Genomic DNA, 24,874 nt, shown 5'->3' with positions numbered 1-24,874 from the left:
AAAGCAAGCACAGTTTGGATCAACAAAGAGTACCGTGTGAAAACTCTAACTGTTAAAGCGACACGTTGCCTTGGATCGGGCGAGTTGATCTATGAAAAGCGTTTGAAACTGTTTGTTATGAAATGCATGTGGTTGGAAAGATGTTTTAAAAGTAGAATACAATGATCCACACAATCATGGCTCAAAATTGCATGTTTTTTCTTGTACGCCTTGAACTTACACGGCATGCCACTTTTTGGAGTTTGACTCCACAAAGTAAAGAGAAAACCATGCAATTTTGAGGCATATTTGTGTGGAAACATCTTTCTAACCACATCGATTTCATAACAAATGGTTTCAAAAGCTCTCACATGGACCAACTCGATCAATCCAAGGCAGCGTATCCCTTTATACACAAAAACCTTTACAAAGCTATCAACAATGAAAAAGAAACCGAGTTTTAAACAAACAACTTATTTGCATTGTCTCCATACAGAACCTATCTGTGATTGAATTACTTGTTCGCAGAATGTCAATATTTAGCAACTTTGTGTAATTGAATTCTTGCAACATATTTAAACTTTTTCCATTTAAAAAAAAGCTCCCTTCTTACTTTTTGGTTGTCACAGCTTTTCGTATTTGCAGCCAGCAGGAAGCCAACAACAGGAGTGTAGATATTTAGAACACTCTTTTATTCACTTTGTTTGTAAATGTTACATTTTATTCTTTGTGCTGCTGATCAGCTTCTTGATCATTAATGATTTGCACACTTTTTCTATAACACACAACACTATGCATACTGGGAAACAGCTTTATGAAATTGAATCCTGGTGATAAATATGAAATGAAGAACGCTGCACAAACAGCGCTTTTTGCAGGATTTTCAATCTAACCCCAATCCCAATAAATACAATGTATCTACATGTATCTGATTGCAAACTGGATCTGTGTCTGTCCAGACCCCCATATCAAACCATGTTTGTATAATGCACTTTTTAAGCTAAATGTAAAGTTGGCTTGAAGATAAAATCCGTAATCACACTTGTGTTTGTGGAATATGGAAAGACATGGTGCGTCTGCATCCCATATCTAAAAAATTCAGCCTTCGCCGAAATTCAACTCCCACTTGTGTAATATTAAGTACTAGTATCTGTTATCATCACAGGCCTAAAAAAATTCCCTCAAGGCACCCACACCATTTGCCGTGGTGCCCCGTTTTTTTGCTGTGGTGCCCTTACACATTTTCCCTCATATAGAATGCCCCTTACCAGAGGAAAATTGATGTGCCCCTTCAAGGGCAAATTTCAAGGCCTGTATTCGATACTAAGGGATTGGTCTAAAAGCTTGCTTTGCAACATGCAAGAAGAGGCAAATAAATTGCGCTGCAGCATGCAAGAGGCAAAATAAAAAGAAAGCAGCAATGGTGGATACTTTGCAATGAATCAAGCACTAGATGAATACAGAAACCACATCGATGGATTTTATGCTTGTTATAACTTACTCTTGATAGGTTTCTGGGGTACTACTCTCTGTGGCATTTCATCCTCATCGCTCGAGTAAAGTTCCACACCGAGAGCTTGGCCAATCACATGAGCTGTGAGAGATGGATATTAGGATGACAGCCAATGGGATGAGGCGTATTAAAATAGACAGCTTTATCAAGGGGGGAGCTATTGTCATTCAAACATGTAGTTTCACACTAGAAATGGTAAACTTGCATAAAACAGATTAGCGAGAAAACTGTTAGAAATAACCCCAATCCATTGAACAAGCTATGAAATCACTGCCTAAGATTAAAAAGTGGTATCAATTATGTAAACGGAATGTTTTTAAATTCCAAATCAGTTAGTGGCAAAAAAAATATATTTAGTTAGAGAATCCCTTTTTTCTGCTAATTGCACCTTCTTCATGAATATCAATCAACAAATATTGTATTATAAATATGTACTAGTTTTTAACAAAGTTAACACATGAGCTTCAGATGGAAATCAGTTCAATATTAATGACAAATCATAATACAAAAATCTGGACCCATTGCTTGTACGACAAAAAGTGGTGAAAATGTGCATTACAACATAACCATGTACAAGAAGTGACAAATTGTACTGTGTAATTTATAATGTACCAGCACCTTTCCTCAAACAGAAATAAACATAAGACAACACCTCACAGGGATCCATTAATCACCCAGGATGTCAAAAGGGATTAAATTAAAGGGATGAGATAAGTGGAGTAGGGTTAAAGAGATCAAATCAGAGGCATGCAATTAGAGGGTTAATCCGAGATGACACAGAGAAGGGAGGGGAAGAAACCAAAACGTTGCATACATGTCAAACAGTAATCATGTTTAAGGAAAATTTACAGCCCCTTAATTAGTTTAATCATCAATGTATTCTTAGGATGATGGCTGCCATGTGTTTGTTCCCTTGGAAGCCATCTTTCTCAACCAATGGGAGACTTTTGGAGCGGCAGACTATAATTGTGGTACCAGGGCCCAATTTCATAAAGCCTGTAAGTACGAAAGACAAATATTTGCTGAGCAGAATTTATTTAGTTACCATGCAAAAGTCCATGTATAGTTGTGACTGGTGCCCACCCATATTTCTTAGAGCATAGCAATTTGCTAAGCAGTATTTTCTGCTTAACTAAAAGCTTAATGAACTGCTTATAATTTTTAAGCAGTGTACATTTTTTTATCATGTTTCCCAACATCAAACAAAGCCCAGAGCCAGAGACTAAGTCCAGGTTTGGGGGAAAAGCCACTATTTGTTTCAGAAATGTGCACATGCTCAGATTAACAAATGTCTGCTGCCACCTTGTGTCCCAAAGATCCCCATTGATGAGACTGAATAGGAAAAACTTGGTTTCATTGTTATTGTGTCAAGGAGAGACACAAGGGAAAAGGGACACGGCAAAGTTGGCCACAATGTTTAATTTTTAAACTTGACTCAACGTTACCAAACCATGGCTGGAAGCGAAAAAAAGGCTGGTTTATTTTCTGTGAAATATGAGTTTATACACAGCTCGAACTGTTACTTAGCATTAACAACAATTGAACGCAATATAATGAGGATCTGTAGCACAGGTGGATTTAAAAGTAAAGCATTGATGATATTAACCAATAAGTACATAATATGAAGGAAACAATTGCAATTTAAGTGCATAGTGAATTTATCATCATCATAAAGTTGTCTGCTTAGATGGAATACAGGTATGTCTCGGTCTATGATGAGCGCACTTGTCACAAAGCCATGAAAACTACAAATAAAACATTCGTAAACAGCACATAATGAGAGTGTGGGTGGTGTAGAGTGGCCACACAACAGTGCAAGGTGAATAAACAACACTGCATGAATCTAAATTATCCTGGACAACAATTAATCCACAGATCATTCTGAAACAAAAAGCATTGTTATGATTCTGCTGAAAGAATGATAAAAAACACTTGAAATTATTGTTAGAAAATATCAACTGCCGCATCCCAGGTTGTATCATAATTTGGGTGTGATCCCTGGCTACACGGCAGTTAACGGTTATATGGCTTCTGACTGGCACCCCCGAACAAAGATATTGACAAACTAGGGACACCGCCAACATAGGGCTAGATAGATAGCTCAGTTGGTAGAGCACCGGCACGTTAACCCGGAGGTCGTTGGTTCGAATCCCACTCTAGTCAATTCTTTGTTCAACCCCAAAAATCAAAATATCAACTTAGAATATCACATTTGCAGAATGCAAACGGTTTGGTGTGGCTGTACTGAGCATAGAAGGCAAAGTTCATGCATGGCTCAGCTTAGTGTTGTTTTCTGCAGAACTGTAGCCACATAAAAGAGTCACAAATTTGTACCTTTATACAGACCCATAAGGGCTAGATTCTTTTGGTAAGCACAACGCCCAAATTTGGGGTAAAATTCCAGAAGACTGCAGAGTCTGTAGCTCAACCTTTTTTACTGGGCCAGGGCCAGAATTTATTTTACAAGACAAGAATCTAAATGACTGAGAAAGAACAGTGCGTTTAGGAATCATTCAATTGAAAAATACAAGACCATCAGACTTGCTCAGAGAAAAAAGTTTAACTAGTCTGGTGCTAAACTCACTGGACTCTGTTCCAAGGTAAAATTCGAGCACTGAAGCAACACCATGAAAATTGGCACAGATAGTGTCAACAAATATCAAACATGAATGGAAAATGTACTTTGATCGAGTTGAAGCAACACTTATCTTGGGTCAAATTTCATTGCACAATTTAGTACACGAAGATTGCCACTTTTTGAAAGCCCCCAACACAACTTGATATACCTGTATCTGAACTAATTGAGGCTGCGGTCTCTCACCTGTTTTTTCTTTGCCAATAGATTTGTTATGCAAAATGTTCTACATTGTAAAAGCAAGTCTCTATTAAATGTGCATGCCCTGTGATGAGGGGAATGGTACAATATTGGCAAAAGTAAATTTGTCAAGTTGTGAATATTCTTCTCAAATCATTGCAAGGACGTGTCTTTTCTCTAAACCCACAACAACAATTGTATGCATTTACTGATGTGTTTGTGTTTTTCCAACCAGAGTGCACAGTGATACTGCATGCAAACCCCATACCTAAGCTAAGAACCCTAAGATCACAGCCAACTAATGGACTCATAAATAACAAACAATAGTATGTCGAGACCGCAAAGCACTATTTGCCATTAACATCGCGCCTACATTGCTTCTGCAGAGAATAAACTATGGCATGTACGGTGCTCGAGTCAATCTTTTTGCTTGACATAAAAGCCTAAAAATACATTAAAAATCTAAAAATAAATCTTCCTTTATTGACGACACTTATACGACATCAAGGTCCTCTCTAGACATTTAAAATAAGTCTCTCCCCCCAGAATCAAAAAAGTGGCGCTTGGTTTTATAATACAAAGGGGGGAAATGAGTCGGATACTCCTTTTGCTTGTGGTTAATACCGGGACCATTAAGGAGTTCTTTGATCAGGGTAAAAGCAGCGTTGGACAATTCGATTGTTTGAATTAAAAAAAAAAAGTCCTTGATTGTAAAACGGCTTCATGGCATTAAACTGCAACAACACAATCAACTGAGTTGCAATGTCGAAGCTTGGCTAGCTGGAAGGAATTACACACATGGTACAATTAGGTGTATATAACATAACTTAGATCCACGGCAAGCTGGATTGCCTTTTGCAGATGACAGGAAATCCCAGCGGGGGTAATAATTGATATCTGCAAGTAGGTGTGAAATGAAACATGCTGGTACCATGATTTTGTTTCCTTCTTTCAATAAGAAGGATGTGTAATATCTTATAAATATAGCGCTAGATTTAATACATGGTACATCATTTGACAGCTCTGCATGAGATTGAATAGCGCGCAGCCTTCATAATCTTACAATTATTTGCATTTCCTTGTTTGAATAATTTATGAACATACAGCACATGTACATGTAGGCTTGAGTTTACTGGGTGAACAATGTGGAGAAACATTTCCCCATCATATTTAGTTGGGGAAATGGGCTTTGAAACATTTCAATTGACTTCAAAAATGCATGTGGAACTCACTAGGTGTGATTTGCTTTTAGATTATCACTGGAATCTATTTTAGTGTTTCCAGTGACAATTTCAAAATTTTGATTTCACTTGTTTTTTTTCAGAGACTGTAGAAAACAGAGATTTTCAAGCAAGTTCAACTCTTTCCTTCCCATTTTAAAACTGGAAAAAATAGGTCGGACAGACTTTGTTTACTTTCTAAAAGGGACCTTTAAATTACAGGAACCATTGGCTTACTAGACAACAAAAACATAGGTAGATAAAAAAAAGTATTGCATTGTGCAGGGAAGTGCCATAGAAGTGAAAGTGATTCTGAAACCAACATGATGACCATCTATATTTTACACAAATACCAAAAGCAGTTTATCCAATTTGATTGGTCGAGAGGAGATTGCATGGCCATGTTTTGAAGAAACTGGAGTGTTTATATAAGGCCTGAAAAGGTGAGTCAAAAGAGAACACCATCAGATGATTGCGTAGTCTTGGTGCAAGACGTTTCTCGTTTCTCTTTCTCGCACAGTGCGGCCAACTCATAGCCCACGAACTGCCCCCATGGGTGCCTTTCGTGGGCTAAGTAAGATTAGTGTATTGGGGGTCGTGGCGGGCGATCTTGGTGAGTTGGCCGCGCTGTGCGAGAAGGGAAAATGAGAAATGTCTTGGACCAAGACTAATGATTGCAGAGAGTGCACACATTTCTTGGCCCAATTTAAGTTGGTAGGTTCCATATTTAACTGGCGCATATTTGTAATTTGTAAGTTTGAAACTTAAGCGCACAATCTTGAAACTTGCTAAAGGATTCACTTAAAAGCTCAACATGGATAGAAATTCATGGATAGTAATTAACTCGTCCTAACCTAGGACTAGTCCTAAGTTCTTTGTGGAATCGACCCCAGGACCATACCTGCCGGTTTGAAAACAGCTGTTCAAAACCTCTCTTATAAAAACCCGTTTCAGACAGGCGCGCCAGAGATGCGCCGAACCAAATAGATTAAGAAGGAGTCTAGGTTGACCCAAATAACTTTTTGTTTCAGACAGGCAAACTGAACATAACTTTAACATTGGCTCGGCTCATGACACGTTCGTCGTCTGAAACCAAGACGCTCCAGAGTCATTCCAAACGACTGCAACAGTCAATCTTTTTACTTCTAGCGTGTCCAGTCACTCCTAACTGTTTCAGATGTCTTTTTATGTACTTAATTCAGAATTTGGTTCAGCCCGACGATGGAGCGCCTGTCTGTGGGTGTTAACTCCTTAATATCAAGCAGTTGTGCTTATACAATACGGCATTTTTGCTGATCTTTGATTGCTACAAACACATCTGTGACACGTAGGTGATTGTGACAACATGAGACAACAATGTGAAGTGAAAGAAATTCACGCCAAAAAATACAACCAATAAAAATAAAAATAAAAATTTTCACACAGATGTGTTTAGAGAAACTGCACAAATATGTCAATGTATTCTGTTTGGTGTTCCATACCTGGGCAGCTGGCTGACCGTGACCTCACTGAGTGAAGAACAGGGGGATAAATAAACAAGCACAAGGCTTAACATTTGAATTTACATATTATACATTAACAAATAACGTACACAGAGTAAGTCACATTGCAAACCTGCCAGTATCATGTTTCATTGAGAGAGAAGTTAGGGGACAGAAATGCTTCAAGCTACAAGAAGGAAAAACGTTAATACAAGAAGGGAAAATGTTACAACAATAGAAGAGGGAAAATTGTTAGGAGAAGGGAAAGTGTTGGTGTAAACCACTTTCGCATCTCACCTGTACAGTTAACGATGTACACAATGTACATATCACAAAATGATAAAATCCCAGGGTAATTAAAAAGCATAGTACACACGATACATCCGATTTTAAGCTTATCCGTCGAAGCCACTTTATAATTTTCACATGAGTAGCTAATATGTATTGTAACTTCACTGTTACTCTATGCTGCTACATAGTGTATAATAAATGGTAGCATCATGTTTATTGTTGAATGTGTGGGCGTAAAGTGTTGCCAACTTATTTTAATTTTGTTCAAAGGAAATTTTATGTAAGTGTACGGTCAGATCTATGTAAATCGTTAATGGAAATTTATCAGGTGAGTCTGCTGCCACCAAGCGTTCCAAAGTCTCAAATTTTCTTTTGAGAACAGTTTTTGGTGATGATGGAACAATGATTGTAACGTAAAGATGAACTTAAACCCCTGAATTATTATGGAACTGCATCAACGTCATGAAGATCATGTCCCGCCAGTCAGTGTAAAGTATACTGTTATCATTGGACAACAGACGTATCAATCGCCAATAAAGAGTATCCAAATATTGAAACTAAAGTACTTTAGCCTGACAGATTGGGTAATATTACAGTTTCAAGTCCTGCAACATTACTCCTTTTTATGAAACAACACTCCTCTTCAAGACTCACTACTAAATCCTGAACCAGTAGTTTACGAATTAATTTGGGCCATTTTAAAACCTTGTACGGTATAATACACAGTAGCACATAATTGAACTAACTGTTAACATGGCTCTGCTTACCGCGTAATTCTGCACTTACAGCCTATAGAAATTATGTACTTTTAAGACAGACTGTAAGCGCAGAATCTTGCTTGTGTTTGTATTTATTTCACTTGACTACATTGTACATGTAGTAGGGATGCATAATAATAATAATAATAACAACCGCATTTCTATAGCGCCTAACACCTCCAAAAGAAAGTCTCTAAGCGCTCAGAGGAACCAAAAGATGCATTTCCATTACACAGCTGGTGCTGAAATTTGACGCTTAAAACCTGAAAGCAGAGAAAGTTGGCTGTTATAAGCACTGTACACCATGCCATGAAATAGGGCCCGGTCAAAATAAGAGTGAATATAAACAGCCAGTGTCTCACATAAGAGTATTCAGTTAAAGTTACACCAAAACAACCCCAAGAGCTTAGACTTGGTTCAAGTCTTTTTACAGCTCCACATTTTAATTTATTTTGCCCAATTCATGTTCTCATCTTACCCGGTAATGGTTTCACCTTCTTGTGGATTTCTGCTAACGCTTGGAGATGGATTCTGTGTTCTTTCTACAAAAAATGGAAAAGTGGAGGCAATAGTTTAATAGATAATAAAATTGAGAATAAAGAATTGTTTAACCCTACACCCATGTGTGATTTAAGCGCTGTATGCTTAGTGCTTTCAAGAGTCCTGAGGAAAAAAACACATGTAGGCTTGTATTACTTGGGAGGGATTTGAACCCTGACCAACTCCATTCTTGAGCACCTTACGACTGAACAGCTGGGCATACCCGGTGATAAAAAGACACTTTCAAATGCTAGGCCTAATCCTACAGAATACATGTATTGTAGCAGTGTGCTTTAATTGTATCTGGGATAGAGCATTATTTTTATGCAGTATTGTTAAAAGCCATTATAGATGTCATTGTAGGTGATGTAAATGACCAGAGATTCTCATTGAAAGGAGACAAAATGGCAACAGCATCAACCATTTTTTTATTTTTTATGGCTCCAGACAATCAGTCAACTTAATACATTCCATTCCATCATTTTCTCAGTCCTACATTTACATAACAGTAACCCCAGCCACCGGTTTGATCAAAGTCTGATGTCGATATCATGTTTTTATGAACTGCAAACCACATTGGCTGACTTGTACTTTTGATCTTTCCCCTCTGGCTGTCATAAATGTGAGCTGTAGTGGAAATGAAATACTGAAGGTCACATAAAACTTGTAGTATGACGAGACAGTTAGTTTTACTTTCACTACGAAACATCTGTCTCCAATTTCTCCAAAAAAAGGAACTCATCAAATGAGATCCCAATTTCGTAAAGCTGTTAAGCAGAAAATACTGCTTGACAAATTTCTTTGCTGAGCAAAAATAGAGTCTGGCACCAGCCACAACAGTGTAAAGTTAAAATGTAAATTGGGTTGGTAACCGGTTCCTGTTGAGCAATACTACTCTGTGCTTAGCAAGTTTAATGTGCTTTAGGCTTCACTTTAAGGGAGCGTCTCAAAAGTCGGAACGGTAGGAACGTTCTTTTTGGATCGCAAGAGTATCCCCGCCGCTTTACTTGAACTGGTCCTTTGGACCGCCAGAGCGATCTTTTGGATCGTTCCAAATGCGTGACCGCCTCCAATCTCATGTTAGAACGTTCCTAATGTCATGATGTTGCGATCCTGCGGGCATATGGAACGTTCTTTTGCGCTAGGAACGTGCCCGACTTTTGAGACGCTCCCTAACTGTCAAGTTCAGCCACCAGCCGTGTTCTGTGTCATGTACATAATTGGTTGTTATCACACACAAAATTGAGTAGTTTCAATCGAAAAACTCAATGATTTTTAAGTTCATCCAAATCCTCTGAGTGAAGCCTCTTGACAAAACTCAAAATGGTTCTTCTGTGTGTTTTTGTACACGATGATGGAATAAACGTTGGATCATCTAATCAGGTCAAACTTCACACTTGGCCAGCAATTCACTACATGTAGTTAATGTAACTTTGTCAGGATCGTTGTATGCACATTTTGGAAAACCAATCATCTCTGAAAGAACCTTGCTTTAGCCCCCCACAACAAACACACCCCTACCATGGTGTTCAAATTGAAATAATTGCCAAATACCGTCAATATGAAAGTAAAATGTTACTACAAATTGTCTCTATTATAACCAAAATGCAAGATGTCCTTGACACATTTGCATTCCACAAAATCAATGAACCAGAACTAGGTTAACCTACAACTAGTAAGTACTGTACATGTAGGCATACATGCAGTAACTGGATGAATGACCGAATCTCAATTCATTGAAAGTGTACACGCCCAGAACCAGCATTCACCACAAAATATGAAACCAAGATATGAAGGCCTATAAATAAATGTGTCACTTTGAGTTGTGTTGTTTCACAGTAAACTTACAGTTAATGCCTACTGTGCTTTATCAACATGTTACCACCTTGATTGCCTGTGAAAACTGATTCATACCAGATTCACAGAGAACTAAATTAATACAAACAGGAAAAAAATACTAGAACATCGTTTGTACCCACATAGCTGCTTGTAAGGACTGCTACAAATATCCACTGTTTCCACGGACTTTCTTGGAATGGAAAGTTACCAACAAATATTACACTGCATCATTTTAGAAGAGACTAACAATCAATTTATCTTTAAGTTTTCAATAAACACATCACATCCCGCTCGTGGAAGTTCATCATTTGAGAAAAATAATAGTACACTTTGTTATAGTGCCAAATAAATATTTAGTACATTTATTTATTCATGTTCTTATGCTACTTATACACCAGTATCGATTTAGCAAAAAACTCCAACACAAATGTGTTAAGGATGTGCCACGACCTCCTCAAGTATCCTCAAGCCTCCCCTTCCCAAAGTTAAAGAAAGTACTCACATTATGAGAGTTCCCAGACAAGTAAATTTACTCCAACTTTACAAAACCATTTTGAAAATGAAATTGTTACGCTCCAATTAAGGGTTCATGCAAACTTTGTCTTCCTGCCCGTCCCATACAATAATATTTAACCAGGAGCAAACTTGACCTCAGTCGGGTGGCATGTTTACATTAATAGGATGGTAACCAAAACACATCCCCTGCCAACTTATCAAAAATGATAGGGCCGGATGGAGCTGACTACTGCAGACCTAGACTTGTTAACAAGTCGTTAAATGTTTGTCACAGTTATAAAGTTTCCACTGTCTTTGCGATTCTTGCCAAACTGGCGATGTTCTCGTGAGACTGCATGCTTGCCCCAGCGAAACTACTGCTCTCGTATTCAGGGAGCCAGCAGCTTCGCGCGAGAGAAGAGATCTCGCGAGAGTAGTCCTCGACCATGAAGAGCTACATGTAGCTGGGTGTATTCTGCTATCACGACATTAACGACTTGTTAACAAGTCTAACTGCAGACCCAAATCAGTCTTGGTTTCCTAGCAATATTGCACACTTGGAGCTGCGAAAATGGTGTTACTCACAAAGGTTAACTACACACCCGGACGATCATAAAGAGATCATATCTTTAATATCAAATCATTTGTGTTTCTGTAAACAGGTGATTATGTTGCAAAGGTTTCTATTTGGATTAGTACAAACTTGAATCTATGCTTGAAAAAAATGACGACGGACTGTTGGGCAAAGGTACAAACGTACAAATCTGTAACAGTTGCAAGTATTATATCAAAAAAATTGTAAAAAAATGGTAAAAATTAAAGACATGAATTTTTTTTAGAACTCTTATGGCATTTCAGCTTGTAATATCCTTTTGGGTTCAGAGGCATTAGCCTATTAAAACATGTTATAACAAAAGTATATATTGTTAAAATAAATAACTTTCCACTCTTTTTACAATATATACCACTAGAGCTGAAAGCAGACATCTTGTTCAACAATCCAACAATTTTGTGCCGAGCTAAAAAGTTAGCAGGATACCAGTAAAAGATTATGCATGTGACATGTGTTTTTTTTTCGGGTGGTAACACCGTAAATTATTCTGATATTAAGCATAACTTTGTTGTATGACTTGAGCCCTGTTCGCATTAGACTTTATTTGGCTAAACTAAGCGAGACAATGGGTAACTTACCCATTTTAAGTCCAATGCGAACAGCCCAGGCGGTTTTCCTCCCAGGTAATTTACCCGACCCGAATGGGTAGTTTAACCGAGCCAAAGGTGCCCAGGAAGATTGACCAGGTCAGTTTAACCGAGCCAGAAAGTCCAATGCGGACGCGACGACTCGGTTAAATCTCCCATCCGTCCGTGGCCCGAAGAAGCTGACTTGTTTTGTCATGGGAGAATAATATTTTTGTGATTATCGAACTATTCAATGTCACGCAAGGGGCCAGCTCGGTTAGTTTACCCACGGTCTCGATTAGTTTACCCGAGTCAAGTAAATCCACGTGGGGATGCTGGTAAGTTTCCCCTTTTGGAATGTTAACTACTGTCTCGGTAAAACATTAGTCCAATGCGAACATGGCTTTGGTTAACTTCTGTGCTCATATGGAGCTATACCAAAAAGGGCCCAACGATGGTTTGGGGAAGGGGTATAATGGGAGGGGTGACTATTGTTCCAGGTGTCAGAAAAAAAAAAAAGAAGAAAAGGTCCACATGAAAAAAGTATGACCTACATGTACATAAACACAATAACCACTATACAATAGCTCCAATGGTAAGCTCTTTTGGCCCAGGTCACTCTATTTGATAAACTGACAATAGTATCACATGACACTTAATACTTTCCACTACAATATGGTGGCAGGGATTGTTGGTCCCTGTATTAACATGCTGAGAAGTTACCTAAACAAGCCAGGCCTGGGTTACTATTGATTAAGTGGATACTACAGGCTTGAAGTGTACAGGATTAGGTCATGAGAACGTTCACAAGTCATTTATTTTACACACATTCCACATACAAACATATTTTATATGAAGCTAATTGAAGCGAAAATGTTAAGGTTTGAGAAATATAAAATGAAACATCAGTATATGAACATAAATTTGAAAATTGCCAGGGTTACTATTGATTAAGTGGATACTACCATAGAGCAAAGCAAAGAGCTAGCTCTTTACTACATGCTTGAAGTGTACAGGAATTCTACAGGATTAGGTCATGAGAACGTTCGCAAGTCGTTTATTTTAAACACATTTAACATACAAACATTGTAGCCTAATTGAAGCAAAAATGTTAAAGGTTTGATGAATTTAAAATGAACCATCAGAATATGAACATAAATTTGAAAATTGTTTTGGGGGTTTGAGTGTTTTTTGTCTTCAAACTATGGAAGAATTTATCTTTTACCAGTTACTGAGAATCTGGTTTTTGCATACAATGCACAGTGTACATATAATAATGCTAATATTGTAGCCATAATAAATGGCCCCTGCCAATTCTAAGAAACCACCATCCTCACCCATCTGACAGTTATCACCCTCTGAAGGCAGGTGCTCTGTCTTTTATCAATTAATTCCCAAGTCAAGGACACCTTCTAATCAATAAGTACACAAACTACAGTATGTAATTTGTTACCCACAGTGTGTTGTAACAGTGAAAAAAATTAGTCTACAGTAATAATACTGTATTGTAATATTGTACACTTAATACAGACATGAAACCTTAGAATGTGCTGCCTGTATATATTGTGCTCCCAAAAATTAGATTAACAATCTAACAATGAGAAGAACATTTTTTTAGCTGTTGCACACTGCTAACAACAAAATACACCATGGTTTAAAGGAACATGTTGCCTTGGATAGATCGAGTTGGTCAATAAAAAACGTTAGTAACCGTTTGTTATAAAATGCATTACGGGTAGAAAGATGTTGTAAAAGTAGAATACAATGATCCACACAAACATGCCTCGAAATTGCACGGTTTTCCTTTTACTTTGCGAACTAACTCAGTCGGCCATTTATGGGAGTAAAAAATTTGACTCCCATAAATGCCCGACCGTGTTAGTTCGCACAGTAAAAGGAAAACCACGCAATTTCGAGGCAAACTTGTGTGGATCATTGTATTCTACTTTTACAACATCTTTCCAACCATATGTATTTTATAACAAACGGTTTCAAACGCTTTTTATAGACCAACTCGACCGATCCAAGGCAACGTGTTCCTTTAAATGCAAAAAAATTGTTGATGGCCTGATTCGACCCTAGTCTTTTTCATAGGCTTTGCTAGGGTCGAAATGTCCAGCCATCAGTTATTTTTTGCAATTAAGAAGAAAATAAGGAAAACAGAGAAGAAGGCTCTCCAACCATACTATGGTTTTCACCTATCCCCCTCCCCTTCCTCTCTCCAGGCCAAAGCATCAATTAAGAAACAATAGTTCCAAAAATATAACCATGTAATAACTAAGCTTGGTATGGGGCTACAAGAAGAAAGCATTGAAGAAAGAGATAACGACTGAGGTGGTCTTTTGTTGTATGGTAGCTCATGGGCATTGTAAGATGTTTTAGAATGCAGTAAGAAGGTTTCGGTTTCAAGTCCATCCTGCTTCACAGGGGTTGGTTAACTCTGAAAAACATTTCCTTTATTTTTTTAACAATATTTATTTGTAATTATTATCGCACCAAGCATCAAGTTTTGTTAAATGTTATTACCCCTGTTCATCAGGCCCCAAACATTCCTGAAACCGTCTCAACTCCTTAGGAGTATGCAGCTCCGGCAGCCAAAGTGGGAGCACAGATTGCTTTAAAATCATTCAATTCAACAAGTTACCTGTTCACTGCTAAGTGATGCGAAGCCATCATATTGTTAAGTGTCTTGCTCCAGAACAAAATGTCACAACTGGGAACTTGAGGATGTTGTGATAACACATCACACAAACCAGTTTGCCAAATGAATAATGGAATGAAGTTCAGCAAGAGAAAATTGGCTTGACGGGAAAGAAATTTTGAATCAAAAATCGAAAGTTTACAAAAAATACAACATAGATAGATGACTCTGATTATGATTTAAATGCTTTTCACCATCATCAAAAACCACAAACCAAAATAATTTAACACTTTTGAAAAGTCATAACCTTTTCATAAAAACAATGTATATATATGGAATTTAATCTCAGACATATCTGATGACAGTATTGTTAGGAAAGAAAAATTGACCTGTGATTTTGGTTAACACAGACTTTGACAAGTTTTAGAATGAAAAGAAGTCATGAAAAGCGGTACCGGTACTTAAAATTCCATAAAAGTTCAAAGTTCCCTTACGCTGGGATCATAAAGTCAGACAGAACATGTGTAGATTGTCCTCATGAAAGTACAAAACTTGTGGATACAGCATAGAGCAAGGAACACTGCATGAATAGGCCTGGAATTTCATCTTTATGAGAGCAAGGCTATTTTTATTTTTAAGGGCTTACACCATTTGAAAATCTTATTCGGGAAACATTTTAAGGGGCACCAAGGCTGGACAAGACCAGGGCAAAAGAAGCCATGGTCTCCGTAGCCTCTGTGTAATTTCGGGCCTGATTTAAAAATATAAAAGAAACAATTTAAAAAATGTTGAGTTTTTACAACACAACATTTGTTACAAGGCTTGAAATTGGGTTGAAATTCACGAGCCCCCGTTGACTTGATTTTAAGTCTTAGATCGTGGATATTCTTCTGCATCTCAGCCACGAAAAACACCCCCACATTATTAGCTATCACGCACCCTAACTCGTAGGCTAAATGAAGATGGTTGGTCACAAGATGGCACGGCTATCAGGACGACTAAAAAGACATGATCAAAGACTTGGAACCAAGTCTAGAGACCCCCTGGCTTGTAGTGCCAACCTTTTACTGGACCAGAAATTCCTGGTACAAGACCAGAGGAAAGAAAATGTAGACACATTGAATAAAAAAGAATTAAGTTAAAAAGCATTTAAGGAAAACTTATCCCATTTGCTTTGAGGGCTTAGGGTACTTCTATATATTCAAGAGAATCGAAAGAATAATGTGAGACTCAACAAAGTCTGGAAAACCATAAAGACCACCACCCAAAACCCCGTTCCCACTGGAACCCGCAATGATCTCCCAATTCGAGAAAAGGGCGATCAAGACCCGAAAGGGCGATCAAAGAGAAACAGGCTACAGTGGGAACGCGAGGGCGATCAGGATCTGACCGTGCAATTTTGATCCTCCTCAGGAGTAGGATTAAAGCGGGATCTGATCGCCCTTTTGGATTAATGGGCAATCAAAAGTCTAGTGGGAACGCAAAGGGCAATCAGACCCCGCAATTTGCTAGCAAAACAGTGTTATTTTTAAACCCACTTCCGTTCCCAAAAAAGGGATCAATGCGCGATCATACTCAAGTGGGAACACGACCGCGATTTCACGCCTGCAACCAATCTTGTTGCGGTATCCCGATCTCGTGGATCCAGTGGGAACGCAGTTCAACTTGTCTAGTTTTGAGTTTAATAGCTCCATGCTAAAACCACTGGCCTTGGGCCTGGGGTCCAGGGTAATTTTCAAGACCTGCATACCATACTCAACCAAGCCTGGTAGGAGCCATTATAGAAAGCAGTAAATCCATTGTCAAAGTAGCTAACTTTAGTTGTCTCCTGGTCAAATGCTAGTCAAAGTGGTTACACTATTTCTTTTTTGCAAAGAAATTAATCACATAAATGGGCTTGGAAATGGCACTTTTTCCAATTATAGACCATACTACTGTTCATACTTGACTGATCCTAAATGAGACCAAATTCATCACAACGACATCAAAGAAGACCAGTAACTCACTCCTCATCTATATTTACTAGAGGTCACAGCTCTGCTTCAGGATCCCACAGACCAGCTTTTGGGTGTACACATGGAGGTAACTCCTTCTTCCCTTGCACCATCTGGGAACAACCTACAGAGGGATCCAGCTATGTACTCATCCCTCGACACATTTAAAGCAGCTCTGAGGGTTAAGCCCGTTCATATTTCCTGCCAATGCAAATGCGAAGCGAAATTGGTTGTCACATTGCTGTTTCGCTAGTCTTGGTCCCAAGACCATTGGTGTTGCGCGGTCACACACAACCAACGTTCCGATTATGCACGGCAAAAACTGTCCACGCTTGTAATGAACGAACGCTAGCGGGCGCTCTGTTTCTCTGATTTAGATCTCACCATGGTCTTGAATATTTGCAACGACGGGTCTTAACTTTTTTATTGTTTTTCGGCAAATCTCCCCCGACTTTCCGGTGGAGCCAATCAGAGGCTGTGTTGCGGTTGGCTCATGAATAATTCATCAGTGTTGTGCATGTAGTGTACAATGCATGCAGTAATTCCGTTGCATGACTTTTGCTTTACTCTGTGTGTGGGTATATACAAAGATACTATAGTATCTTTGGTATATGTTTTTATCGGAGTATAATAAAGTCCAGATCAGTAGGATTTGAAACTTTGACACAGGGTTGAAATACGATAAAGAAAGGTTTGTGGTACCAGCAAAAACATTTCTATGTATAATGTCCAGATCCAGACTACTGCATTGCCATGATATGCAGCTTGAAATGCGATCGTGGCGTTATGCTCCCGACGTGCCAGGGCCCACACTGATGAAGCCTGTATTGGCTAAACAATTTGCTTATAGTTAGCACAAAATAGTATTGCTTAGCAGAAACTGGTTGCCAGCCAATTTTTAATTAAATTTGAAATTTTGTAGTGCCCAAGTTAATGTAGTGCCAAGTAAATTTTTGGATAGTAAAGAAATTTTGTACAGTATTTTCTGCCAAACAGATATTAACTGGTGGGCACTGTAGTGTTATTCACAGTGAAAGTTTTTTAATCTTGGGGGAAGGAAATCTTGAGGGATTCAAAAGCGTCTTTGGGAGAACGTATTTTGAAACGTAACCGTAGCTGCATATCTTGGAACGTAAGCGTAGCTTGACTCGGGATTGAAAGCGTACCTTTTGATATTATAGCGTAACTTGAAGGAACGTAAGCAGATCTGTAAGCGCAGCTGAGTAGCTGTGTAACTTGGAACGTTGACATCTTTTGGAACGTAAGCATATCTTGGACTGAAGCGTAGCATCTTGGAACATAAACGCAGCTGCGTATCTTTGAACGTACGCATAGCTTGACTCGGGCTTGAAAGCGTACTTTTTGATATTATAGTGTAACTTGAAGGAACGTAGACCTAAAGCGTATCTTGGAACGTAAACGTAGCTGCGGGCTTGAAAACATACCTTTTGATATTATAGTGTTACTTGAAGAACCGTAGACCTAAGCGTATCTTGGAACGTAAACGTAGCCGAGTAGCTGCGTAGCTTGGAACGTAACCATATAACATTTTTTTGGAATGTAGTCGTACCAATATCTTTTGGAATAACTCATGAGAAATTTGGAATTTTGATTGCTTGTCCAGCGGCGACTACTGCTATTCAACTCCCAGTTATTTGAGGCGAATAGTCGGGTCATTAAATTCCACTAGTTGCCCAGTTTAATCATTACCTCAAAAATAACTCTTCATTCACAGAATTAAAAAATAATACTTTGTTTGACAAAATTATGCTTTGAGGGAATTTTGTTTTAGCATTATTTTTATTTAAACCTTTTATACAAAATTCTCATAATTTTTGTAAGCTACTCACACAATAACACTGTCAATATAACAAAATGCGATATTCCTACGTTTTGACATCATCAAAATTACCTGAAAACTCATAACAAAAAGAAATTAGGGGGCCATGAATCAAAATGGAGCATATTGGAACGTTGCGATCATAAGAAACAACGGATTCGACACCCGCAAGCTGGGAGTTCATAGCGCCTGGGATTTAACACCTCCAACCCCCACGAGACACGGCATGGGCGGTACGTGATATTCCACAAGGCTTATTTCAGTTTCACGTTCCGATTGCTCCACGCAGTGGGGCCATACAGCGTCCGATACACGGACTCTCTGAATGCTAATTTTACGTTCGATTTTTGACCATTATTTACGATTTCAAATCGTCACGTATTCATAATCTGAATAGGTACCTGTACTTAAAATTTCACTGTTTTCCTTTTAATAGGCCTATAATGACCACGGAATCACTCTTTGAGCAAAGATTATTAAAAATAGACCGCCGATCATATTGACCTTTGACTCGATCTAGTTTGAATAGTCATCTTCGATTCGTCACGTGATATGAATATTGCATACGTTAAAAGTAATTTACATAGTCTGGCCACGCCTTCAACTTGCAAATATCCAAGACCATGGTGAGCACAGGACATGGTGAGATCTAAAGCAGAGAAACAGAGCGCCCGCTAGCGTTCGTTCCTTACAAGCGTGGACAGTTTTTGCCGTGCATAATCGGAACATTGGTTGTGTGTGACCGCAAAACACCAATGGTCTTGGAACCAAGACTACTGTTTCGCAGGACTTGACCACAAACTCACTGTTGCCAATTTTGTTGTTGCGAATTTGTCAAGTCAAAATTTGCATCGCATTCACAAGAAGTTTGAACCAGGCTTTATCCAGTTGATGTATCCACCCATCTTTTTTTTTTAAACTGCACTGTAAACTAATGCACTTGCCTTTACGTCTCGTCATTTGTGAGCCAACGCATGCGCGCTTATGCAGTTACGAAACTGCTCTTGAAATGTAATTGAGTCGGTACTTTTATGGAAGAAGAAGAAGACCCAGTCTTTTTAAACACAAAAAAAATAACATGTGCTGGTTCCACATTTATATGATTTGATTGACATTTATTGCCATCAATTTCCCACATGTACACGATCGGCAATGGCTCGTCTGCAATACATTCCTTGTAAAAAGAATACAGTAGCTTGACATTAGGTGCATTTGCCATGGTAACAGCACCTAGACACTAGCTCACCAACATGATTACATTGTCAAAGTTAACTCTAATGGCTTCCAAGTACAGTTCAAGGTGCTCAAAGAACTCCCAGACTGTCTCGACCACCAATGCCATGATGTCTTAGATTCATTGTGAACAATCCAGTTGGCACCATCCCAAAGACTGCATACTTGAAAGGAAAATCACATTTTCTGATCAGTGTGGGTTCCTCAGCTCCCAGTGTTAAAAACCAAGACACTTAACCATTGTACTTTGGATGAGAAGTAAAACTACCCTATGGTCTCATGTGTTGTGTAATGTACAAAAACTAACCCAGTATAAGTAGGATTTGAAACTTTGCATGGTGGAGATAAGATATAGAAGAGTTTGCGGTAACACCATGTAATACATTTTGGCCTCTGTAGCCCAGGTGCCCCTTCAAAATGTTCCCATAGACTTTAAGATTTTCCAAGTGCCCTTTGCAAAATGAAAATGGGTTGCCTCCTCAAAGATGAAATTCCAGGCTTTCCAGGGGCCTCCGTGTACCGCTTAACATATTTCCCAATTTCCAAAGTAATAAAAGGACCAAGGAATAATGGTTTATGTCTTGCTCTCAAGGACACAAGTGTCTTGACCAAAACTTGAACCCAGACTCTGCTGATCAGAAAACCAGAACTTGCTTCAGTTCGGTATGCTAGAACGCTCATTCGAGACACGCTACAATTAACTGCATAATTTATGCCCCACATAAAAATTGTGTGGCATAATCCTAAATTACACAAGTTTGCTTACATCTTGTGTTGAATTGATGAGCCTTGTGAAACACGTTCCTGATTATCTGCATCTTTTGGTTTGAATATTTCATCTTAATGGATTTTAACGCATCAAGAGGAAATAACGGGAATTCCGGCCTTAAGAAGAGTAGACAATATTACCACGGTGATTTGTATTGTGACATCATATTTTCCTTCATAGCAATCAAGATTAATTCACTTCTTAAGAGCAGTCTTAGCCAGCCCAAGATAATCCATATTTAATTACACTCTACTTGTGTACTTAAACAAGAATGTGCGTCCGTAACTTTAATTAGTCAAACTCAACGTTGCATACATACGTACAACATTTGAGTAATTTTTACATTGTTTAAACACTCCTGCACTGCAGCCTCAGGCGTGCTTATAAAAATAAAATAAAATACATTAGAGTACAACAAATAAAATACATTAGAGTACACATTCTACATGTAGCAATACAATATTCAGTCAGCTTTGTATGTTCTTGTACAAAGCATGTTGTAAACAAGGCTTTCCCTGCCAGGCTAGCGTATCAGGCCAATACCTGTACCTGTGAATTGCTTGCCAAAATGGCAAATTTTTGTTTTTACTTTTGGACTCACAGTAATCCCAAAAACATTTATAATGTCCCAGACTGCACAGTAGGGTTTTTAAAGGCAGTGGACACTATTGGTAATTGTCAAAGACTAGCCTTCACAGTTGGTGTATCTCAACATACACATAAAATAACAAACCTGTGAAAATTTTAACTCAATCGGTCATCGAACTTGCGAGATTATAATGAAAGAAAAAACACCCTTGTTTCACGAAGTTGTGTGCGTTTAGATGGTTGATTTTGAGACCTCAAATTCTAAACTTGAGGTCTCGAAATCAAATTGGTAGAAAATTACTTCTTTCTCGAAAACCATGTCACTCTAGAGGGAGCCGTTTCTAACAATGTTTTATACCATCAACCTCTCCCCATTACTCGTCGACACCCTGTAGGGTTTTATGCAAATAATTATTTTGAGTAATTACCAATAGTGTCCACTGCCTTTAAAACCGAAGATAAACACCAAGTAGAAAACCCTCTAGGGACTTTGTTTTCATGCTGAATTTAACAAGCCAAGATCGATTCCGTCATATCATGTTTAGGCAACAGAATCTGTACGTCATCTAAAACTCGTCATCAATTAGTACATCATAGTTTCATACAACTCTCCACTCAAAGCACCTGCCACTGTATAATGTCCTTGCATTATACATAGCTATGGTATTTAATGGGATTTTGATTTGGGGTTGTAAAAACAGTGTTCAATTACTGTACACCATACATGTAAAAAGAATGTACAAAATATTAAAATATTGTAAACTGAAACTACATCTTTTAGACACTGTTTCGGTAGTTTTACAAGTACTCATTTCTCACACTTATATTGAAAAAGTAGCCTAAGCAGCGTGCATCATAACATGGTGTATGATCCAAAATAATGACTGGGTATATGGCTTCTACAACGTACATGTACATGTACGATGTGGGTGGTGTCTTTTTTCTCAGCATGATGGTGGGCGTGTGTAATAAAGCAGAACTTTGTTTCTTCTATTTCAATATCGTCCATCCTTATTTTGTTAAAACAGCAAACTCCAGTGCACAATCACTTCATGTGTACAACCTTCAACCTTGGTGTTCAGTCAACCTGCGCAAACAACACAGCCACATTTACCAGCCGGTATATCTGTTATAATTTTTGAGTTTATTCAGGGCAGACCTTTGACAAAAGACGATTTCATCTCGTTGTGATGGGCACAATGAACATTATAACATCAAATCGATCACAAATAGCTGGCTGACACACGACATTTTTAGTTTAGTGAGTGTGTGGTAGTGGTACTAATTTGATAGTTGCCTGGGTTTTTTTCAGTCAGCATATAACACTGGCAAGCCCATGTTTTAGCAACCATGTTTGAGCTTTGATCAAATTTGTTGGCTGCGCCTCAGTGACATTATGCAGCTGTTCCAACCAAACTGTGATTGTTTACATCAACTCAGGGTTTTGGTTAAAGATGGTTGGTTTAGCAATAACAAAATGGAATCTAACAAAATTGTTATCAAATTACAAACACTGTAAGCCTCTCACATGCCTGGAATTTCATCCTTGAAATGGCAAGTCCATTCCCAGTTTGCAAAGAGCACTTCTATTTTTTAAATATTAGGGTGTATGGGAGAGTCTAGAGCCCTTTCACATGAGCGCAATTTGGCAAGAGTCCCTTGCTAAATTGTAGCATGGTTGTAAAATTTTACAAAATGCCCCTCGAGTGAAAGGACAACAAAAAATTCTACTGCAGCAGCTGTTCAAGTTCTTTTGCAAAACCTTGTCAAATATTGCTACATTTTACAACCATGCCAAAGCGATGGACCCCAGTTAAATTGCTGTCATTTGAATAGCACTTAGACCCTGTTCCCGCTGGACCCCGCATTGATCTCCCAATTCGAGAAAAGGGCGATCAAGACCCAAAAAGGGCGATCAAAGGGCGATCAACGAGAAACAGGCTTAAGTGCGAATGCTAAGCTTGGGCGATATCACGGTATTATCGAATATCGCGATATTAACTTGGAAACGATTTCGATATCGGATGGATTTGGTTTTAATCGAAATATCGATATATCGCGATATATCGCGATTATCGCGATATATCGATATATCGATTAAATATCGCGATGTATTTGCTAGCTGAGATATCTTGCACCCCATAGGTTTGGAGTAAAACCAGAAGAATAGGTCATTAGAACACCTCTCTTATGCTATGACTGTCTCTCTACAACTTTCACTTGGAGTTTTAAGACTGATTATGTCAAATTTCATTAATCGTGATTATATCGAATATCGCGATATATTGTCGGCGATATATCGTGAATAAAATGAATCGATATCGCCCAAGCTTAGCGAATGCAAGGGCGATCAGGATCTGACCGTGCAATTTTCAACCCCCTCGGGAGAAGAATTAAAGAGGGATCTGATCGCCCTTTTTGGATTAATGGGCGATCAAAAGTCTTGTGGGAACAAAAAGGGCGATCAGACCCTGCAATTTGCTAGCAAAACAGTGTTCTTTTGAACCCACTCCCGTTCCCAAAAAGGGGGATCAATGTGTGATCATACTCAAGTGAGAACGTGGCCGCTATTTCAAAACTGCAACCAATCTTGTTGCAGGATCACGATCTCGGAATTGTGGATCCAGTGGGAACGCGGTCTTGGGGCACAAAGGCTAAGACCATGGGCAACATAAAGTGGGCTATCTGGCAACTCATCATCCAACCCTTTTGGACTCAAACAAAACTTAACAACCTGAGTGTTATTTCATGGTTGGTTGGTTTTGGTTGGCCTTCAATTGGTATAATGCAGTGCCAGTGCAGGAATTTACTGTTTAGGCCTACTGTACTAATTTTAGGATAATTTTTAGCATTTAAAGGACAATGTACACATTGCAGTGACAGAGTAGGCTTAAAGCCATTGGACACTTTTGGGTAACAGTATTGTCCAAAGGCCCACACTTCGTGTATCACAACATATAGTTTTTCTGTGTAAGATTTAGGCCATTTTAAATAGCAATGTAATGTTTTACTCCAAACTTTTAACTATGTAACTGTTCATGTAATTCTGCTGCTGGCAGCGAATTGAATAGATTTTTAATAAACCATAAATCCTGTTGTATGTAGCAGCCCCATGTGCTGCTTTTACAATCCAGTAAATTGTAATAATATTTCAATGAAAGACAAGTAAAAGTAATGCCTAACAAAACCCAAACCATCCCATAACAGGTGTTAAGTAATTCAGCAGTGTTCCTAATTGATGCAGCAGATATGCAATCTGATTAGATTAGAACAGAAGTTCTAATTGAGCAGACGATGATTGACAAAGCCCATCAGACACTTAGTAACAAGATAAGATTAATATAAAACGAGGCACTGCTCTTATACTGAATATTTTATGGTATGTACACGTGTGTAAACTGAATTCAAACTGAAGGTGTGTAGCAGGCCTGGGGTGGATTTCACAAAGAGTTAGGACTAGTCCTAACTTAGGACTAGTCCTAACTTAGGACTAGTACTAGGAGATATACAAATTGCATGGGTAGTCCTAAGTTAGGACGAGTAAATGGTCCTAACTCGAGATAAGACTAGTCCTAACTCTTTGTGAAATCCACCCCCGGATGCTACGGGCTCTAATGGCAAGGTCTTACCCTTGGTGCCCCTTCCAAAGTTTCCTCGTAGACATTTGCAACAAAAATGCCAGTTGCAAAATGAAAATGG

The 24,874-nt window shown here is 38.6% G+C and overlaps 1 protein-coding gene across 6 annotated transcripts in view; it reads right to left on the bottom strand.

Moving 5' to 3' along the window:
* Positions 1-24,874, bottom strand: part of LOC139949964 (uncharacterized) — a 38,031-nt gene that overhangs the window by 10,871 nt on the left and 2,286 nt on the right. For 3 of the 6 annotated variants that reach the window (XM_071948567.1, XM_071948584.1, XM_071948598.1), the window contains exons 3-5: positions 8,536-8,599; positions 7,009-7,035; positions 1,481-1,573 (exon numbers count right to left, since the gene is read on the bottom strand). In XM_071948567.1, the coding sequence (XP_071804668.1) occupies positions 1,481-1,573; positions 7,009-7,035; positions 8,536-8,599 (184 nt within the window). The remainder of the gene's footprint in view (positions 1-1,480; positions 1,574-7,008; positions 7,036-8,535; positions 8,600-24,874) is intronic. The other 3 variants (XM_071948576.1, XM_071948607.1, XM_071948593.1) reach the window with 2 other exon arrangements.

This window comes from Asterias amurensis, chromosome 2, assembly GCF_032118995.1.
Source record: "Asterias amurensis chromosome 2, ASM3211899v1".
Taxonomy (NCBI): Eukaryota; Metazoa; Echinodermata; class Asteroidea; order Forcipulatida; family Asteriidae; genus Asterias; species Asterias amurensis.
The sequence above is the reverse complement of the archived record's forward strand: the minus strand, read 5'-3'. Positions and strand labels throughout refer to the sequence as shown.